The sequence below is a fragment of the Sapajus apella genome, unplaced genomic scaffold (assembly GCF_009761245.1).
Source record: "Sapajus apella isolate SASKATOON/1434 unplaced genomic scaffold, GSC_monkey_1.0 scaffold36, whole genome shotgun sequence".
Taxonomy (NCBI): Eukaryota; Metazoa; Chordata; class Mammalia; order Primates; family Cebidae; genus Sapajus; species Sapajus apella.
The window spans coordinates 1,710,882-1,717,609 of record NW_022436976.1 but is presented as its reverse complement, the minus strand read 5'-3'; the positions used below and the strand labels follow the sequence as shown (position 1 = coordinate 1,717,609).

General features: G+C 39.6%; 1 protein-coding gene across 3 annotated transcripts in view; it reads right to left on the bottom strand.

Moving 5' to 3' along the window:
• Positions 1–777: 777 nt before the first annotated feature.
• The window catches only part of MCOLN3 (mucolipin 3), a 44,676-nt gene continuing 38,725 nt past the window's right edge, over positions 778–6,728 (bottom strand). For all 3 annotated transcript variants that reach the window (XM_032296399.1, XM_032296398.1, XM_032296400.1), the window contains 4 exons: positions 4,964–5,065; positions 4,736–4,858; positions 3,738–3,944; positions 778–1,921 (listed from right to left, as the gene is read on the bottom strand). In XM_032296399.1, coding sequence (XP_032152290.1) covers positions 1,787–1,921; positions 3,738–3,944; positions 4,736–4,858; positions 4,964–5,065 — 567 coding nt within the window. In that variant the 3' untranslated portion in view covers positions 778–1,786. The remainder of the gene's footprint in view (positions 1,922–3,737; positions 3,945–4,735; positions 4,859–4,963; positions 5,066–6,728) is intronic.

Below are 6,728 nucleotides of genomic sequence, written 5' to 3'. Positions count from 1 at the left end.
TAAAACCTCCCCATTTCAACATCTGGAGTCATTATTATGACTGTCATTATGATTAAATAATAAAATCTTAGTAAAACAAAATCACAAATTTAAAAATCAATTTTTTTAAAAAAAGAGTTTGCTTTGAGAAAATCTTCACTGCACATCATTGAATTTATTTCTATTTGTATAAAATAGTATATACAATAAATATTCATGTGTTGAAAAACCCTGCAATTCTCAATCAGCAGTCTACAAGGAGTAGAGGCTATTTTTATGTCTTTTTACAGCACACATTTCTCTTACTTTAAAATTTTAAGCGTAATTGTTTTCATGTGCATAAATATGTGTATACATTTGATACAGAGTCGCACTCTGTCACTCAGGCTGGAGTGCAGTGGCATGATCACAGCTCACTGCACTCGGCTTCCTGGGCTCAAGCGATCCTCCTGCCTTAGCCTACCAAGTAGCTAGGACTACAGGCATGTGGCACCGCATCCAGCTATTTTTTTTTCTATTTTTTTAGAGATGGTTCTCACTATGTTGCCTAGGTTGGTCTCGAACTCCTGGGCTCTAACAATTCTCCCGCCTTGGCCTTCCAAAGTGCAGGGATTACAGGCATGAGAAACTGTGCCTAGTCCCGATTTTAATGTAAGCTATAGAAACTTGCCCCATGAAACCACCGCCTCTCACCCCAAAACACTTCACTGTGAGACTTAATGTGCCTATGAAAGGTATAGTATATCACAAATTTTAACAGGCTGCTCAAGTAGTAAATAATCACTTCTGGATCAAAAATGCATTTGGTATGTGCTTTAATTTTCATGCATATATAAGATACTCTTTTTACTTTCTACTGTAATACTGAAGGAGAATAGAAAACTTGTAAATGAGTATTTAAAAACCTAATCCTCTTAAGAACAAAAAGCAGAATCAAATAACAGTTGTTTCTCATTACCAAATACAGTTATATGCCGATTAATGATGTTTTAGTCAATGATGTACTGTATATTCAATGGTGGTCTCAGAAGATTATAAAACCATATTTCTGCTGTACCTTTTCTATGTTTAGATACTTACCATTGTGTTACAATTGTCTACTGTATTCAATACAGTAAAATATGGTACAGATTTGTACCCTAGGACCAACAGGCTATAGCCTAGGTGTGTAAGTAAGCTATACCATCTAGGTTTGTGGAACTATATGCTATGATGTTTAATGACAAAATCGCCTAATGACACATTTCTCAAAACATATCTCTATCGTTAAGCAACACATGACTGTATCATACTGTTAGCTGGTGCATTCTTATTCTGGTGTAGTCTTATTCTTCCTTTTAAAAGAAGATTTTAAAATATAACTATCACTGTATATATGGTAACTACCCCTGCTCTCTCAAGGATGGGCTCCTGAGAGTTCCAAGCCAGGGTTACTGAGTTGTCCGAAGTCACAGTCAGACCAGGGATTGTTTTCCACCGATTACACAGTCCACATAGTCAGCATAGTGGGAAGTAAGAGTATCAAAGCAAAAGAGAGGCACAGAGAATACATTCTAAGGCCACGGCAAAATAAACAAGAAATAATAATCCAATAGCTTTCCTCATTATTTTTAAAAACAAACCCAGGATAAAACTGCAAAGACATTAAATATTACTTTTAAAAATATAAACATAGTTATTGTTGAATTATAGCTCTCAGCTCAAAATAATAGTCTTTGAACATACTATATCTGATCTCAGAATATCCATAGTCTTTAATCTCAGCTACACATTATATTTTCCTGTAAAGTACACATAAACCTGATAGCTACTTTTTACAACAGCAGAATAAAGATACTGGAGGGTCATCTTCTAGTCTGAATTTTCCGGAGTTGGGTAGATCTTTGCACTCTGATATAAAAGTACGAAGTTCAGTCTCTGGGAAGCCATCTTGTTGGTAATGCTATACAGAAGAATGTTAAAAGCTCTCATTAATAAGCCCTTTGAAAACAGCTTCATTCCAAATTCAAAATGGATCATTTGGCAAGGGAGGGGGTTCTCTAGAGAGATAGTATAGTTAACTTCTGAGTACCTGCAAAGAGATGTTGCCTCTGGAGTCACTCAGGTTTGGTGGAGGTAAAGTGGGCCTAGGATTCTGCAGCTGCCTACCTGAGCTCTCTTTCTGGGCCACTGAAACCCAAATGGGCACACTGAGTCTAAGTCTGAGTCTTCCTTCCAGGGAGAACTGAGCCAGCCCCATCCAAGTATGAGAACCTTTGTCACTACTGTGCTCTGCAGCCCTGCGACTTCGAGACCAATGTGATGCAGGCATTTTTGATGGAACCTGGTTCAGGCCACAAGAAGCCCAGCGGATCTAAATTAACAAGGTTTTCTAGTGGGCTGAGGGATGGACATCCCTGGCCTTGCCCAGAAGACCTGAGCACAGTCTTGGACGCTCCTGAGCTGGCCCAGGTGTCTGAATAAAGATCTGAATGCTATAAGGGACCTTTCCAATCTGCACACTCTTTTGGAGTCAGTCTTCCAGGAAGTTTAAGGGCCTCATATTTATATCAGTTTGGGACCTAAAATTTCTAGGACATGCCGTGACTAGAAAGGATCAGCAGTAACTTAGCTTTCCCATTTGGCAAGTGCTCTGAGCCCATGGCAAGAGGTTAACATCTAAAATACAAGTTTTAGGCGTATGTCATCAAAGATGAAAACTCATGTTAATCCTAAGAGCTCTCAGATGTCACCCTCAAATAACACATAGTTCTCTGCATGCAGAGCTGGAGGCAGTGAACTTTTAGAGCACCATTGAGAGGGATCTGAAGTTACAACTATGCTCTTTCACAGTTGTCTTGGTGACCCTAAGGACATATCTGCTGAGCAGATGAGAAAGCAAGGAGGATATTCGGTCCCTGCAATCTAGTTCAGTAAGGATGAAGTCACAGCCCTGGCTTCATGAGCAAACTATTCATCACTATCAGCTCCAAACCAAGGCCTTCTCTTTATCCCTGGGACCAACCACATGGTTTCATGTTTCTTTACCCCTCTCATACCCAGAAAATCCCCATGTTGAAGTGTCTATGCCACGAATACACCTAACAGTATAAGATTATTAATTTAAACAGATATGGCTATTTATTCTGCCCTTCCATATTTCAAGGGACTCAAACTGATTTTTTAAAAGATCTCATATGAATGACAATAGCTTTTCAGTTCAGGTATCTGACTGTATAAAGCTGCCTGGCTAGTACTGGACCCATTAATCCTTTTGCTATTCTAGAGGCTGGGCCCCTGGGCTTGTGCCCTGCAGGGCCTTGCAAAGAGTAACTGGCTCAGTTACAGCACAGTCGAAACGAAGGGGTCAATTTTTCTTTATAAAAATTGGATTTTTTATGTTCCCACAATATTTTGGCTTTCTGAAATGCCATATGTTTTATTCACCCAATATCTACTAACCCTTATAATTCTTTTTTTTTTTTTTTTTTTTTTTAGTTTTTTACTCTTTGCCCCTCAGACTTCGAATGACCCTTATAATTCTAAAAAAAGGTTAGAAAGCTTGTGTGAAAAAGCTTAACTACCTAGAGACTAAGGCTTTCAGCACTCTAGACATTCTGTTTTTCCTGTTTATCAATCTCTAAAAATAAGGTCCTTTTACCCTATCCTGAAGAAATTAACATTCCATCAACTTGTCTTCTACCATTAGGTACTGAATTTTACTGCATCTCTACAAGTTATAGGACAATGCTACTACTTACGGCTCTTGATAAACCTACCTTAATTGTTTCATATGTATCAGTGATCAGTGCAATGAAAAGACTTAAAATCATATATATAAAGAGGCTGATGAATGAGTAGAGGTAAATTCTACTAAATAGCCAGACCAAGTAACTTTTCTGCTGCATTTTTGCAAATGTGGCAAACATATCATCTCCATTTATCAGAGAGAAAAGGCACTCAGAGACCATGTTCAGAGAACGAAACTGGAAAAAGAAAAAAGTTCACTTTATTCCATGTTCCTTCCCATTGGAGACTTTTGTTCATGACATCATATTAAACATAATGGGACCAGATAACCCAAGTTACCATTTTCAAACAAATAATCTAAGGTAACCACACACATTTGCTTTGTGATGTGTATAATATGTATAAGCCTACTATTTTTTTCCTTGTGACAAGCAGCTCTCTCTTAGAGTAGCTCGAATCAAATGCAGGAGCTGGTCTTCACCCTCAGTGCTTTCCTGAATCAAGCATTGCATCTGCCCTTTACCTTAAAGAGACCTTGAAATGCCTGTGCAGAGATACCCAGGTTCCAACCATGCATGGTCACACATCTCATTTTAAAGTTTATTTCATTTAAAATAAGGCATAATATTCCATTCCAGACTATAGCTCTGGTAACAAAATTTCAAATATTTCTACAAGTTTCCCCCATGCTACTTTTTAAATAAAGTCACATTTCGAGAAGACTTATCTGAATAGATTGCTCTTGGATATACTGATGAATCAAATTGACTGAACTTGACTTCACTGGTGGTAAATGGGACTTAATTACCTGATACATTACAAGAAGGAACTTCAGACAGTTGAGTACATCACATATTCCCTCAAGTTGGTCACACCTTACCACTTTGTAAATATGGCACTAGAGATATTACCTTCAACATTTTAAGGCTGAATCACAAAAAAAAAGGAGTTCATTGAAAAAGGGTAACAAGCCACTGGCACTATACTAAAAGCTTAATAGTAATAGGGAAAAAGTTGTTTATCGTACCTTGTCGTGGTAAGGCCCCAGCACGATCCACCCACAGAAGCAGTAGCCTAAGTAAATCATAGCTGCACAGCAGCAGAACCTGATGACATTGGGCAGTGCTGCCTGAAGAGTCAAAATGAGGAGCTGGGAAAGAAAGAGAGGCCATTAGATCTCTTTGTCCTTTAGCCAAAGCAGTATAATCACTCTGAGAACAATACCAACAGCATGGAGATCCGTGGAATTCCTTACATTGTACTTTGCAAAGAAACCGAGGTATCGGATGACTCCAAGCCACACAAGCATGGTAGAGGTCCCAAGAAGTATACTACAGACATCATAACTAGTTAGACTCTAAGACAGAGTGGAAAAATATAATCAGATTATAAAGCAGAAATTCATGTGGGCAATAAATATTGAGGTAGCTATGAGTCAGGCACTGTTCTAGGTGCTAAGAATAAAGCAGTAAACAAAATTCTTTGCTCTCATGAAGCTTACATTCTAGTAGAGGGAAGGGAGACAATATAAATAAGTTCATAGAAACTTTGGGACATTTGCTGATGACAACTGCTGAAGAGAAAATTCAGAAGAGGGGATAAGGAATAGGTATGGGCTTGTCATTTTAAATATAGTGATCAGAGAAGGTCTCAATAAAGGAGGCATCTGAGCAAAGATCTGAAAGGAGGGAGGGAGCAAATCAAACAAAAATCTAGGGGAGGAGCCTACCAGGCACAGGGACTGGTAAGTGCAAAGGCCCTGAGACAGGAGGGTACCTGACAAGATAGTGCATCTAGATAGAGTGAGCAATAGAAAGAATATAGAGTTATAGAGCTAAGGTGGCACTTACAAACTTTGTCTTTTACTCTAACTCAAACTGGGGAAATTTGAGAACCACAAACAGAGGTGATATGATCAGATGTTGGCTGCTGCGGTTGAAAGCAGGTTGCTGGAGTGAGGAAGCTATTGCGATAATATAAATGAGAGATGGAAGCTTGGACCAGGCTGGTAATAGTGGAGTTGACGAGGTGATTTCATTTTTTTTTTTTTGAGACAGGACCCTAACTCTTATCACCCAGGGTGGAGTGCAGAGGCGGCTCAATGCAGCCTTGACTTCCTGGGCTCAAGCAATCCTCCCACCTCAGCCTTCCAAGTAGCTTGGGTTACAGACACATGCCACCATGCTGGCTAATGTCTTTTATTTTTTGTAGAGATGGGTCTCACTATGTTGTCCAGACTCGTCTGGAACTCCTGGGCCCAAGGCATCCTACTGCCTCAGACTCCTGAAGTGCTGGGATTATATGAGCCACAGTGCCTGGCCAATGAAGGTAGAACATTATTTCCTCTTGGATTAGATGTGGGAGAGAGGAGATTCGTAAAAGAGAGGAGTCTATGATGAATCCATGATTTTTGGCTTGAGTAACTGATGAGAGTTGCCATTAACCAAAATTAGAAAGGCTATGAGAGAAGCAGGTTTGGTGTGCAGAGGTGGGGGCTTTAGATGTTCTGTTTTAGGTGTGTTAAATTTGAGAGAAAAAGCAGACATCCAAATGGAGATATAGCCTGTACAATGGATATTCGAGTCTGGAGTTCAGGGAAGAATTCTAAGTGGGGAGTTTGAGGCTGCAGTGAGCTATAATTGCACCACTGCCCCCCAGCCTGGGCAACAGAGCAAAACCCTGTCTCTTAAAAACAAAAGTGGCGGGGGGGGGAGTGTACGAGAGAATCAGAATTGAAAATAACAAAATTAACTACTTTTTTGAGATCTTTTGCTAAATAAATGAGGGTAGTAAGTTAGGGGGAGGATTTAGAGTTGAGATACTATCTCTTAAGGAAAAGGACAAAAACATGCTAATGGGAATGACCTGGTAGAGAGGGGGAAACTGATGATTCTGAAGAGAAGTAGAACTAGCGGGAGCTGTGCCCTTGAATAAACAAGTGGTGATGACCTCTGGTAGGCAGGTGGCGTGGTTGGCCCTGAATAGTAGCTTAAACAATACATCCACAGAAAAACAGCAAG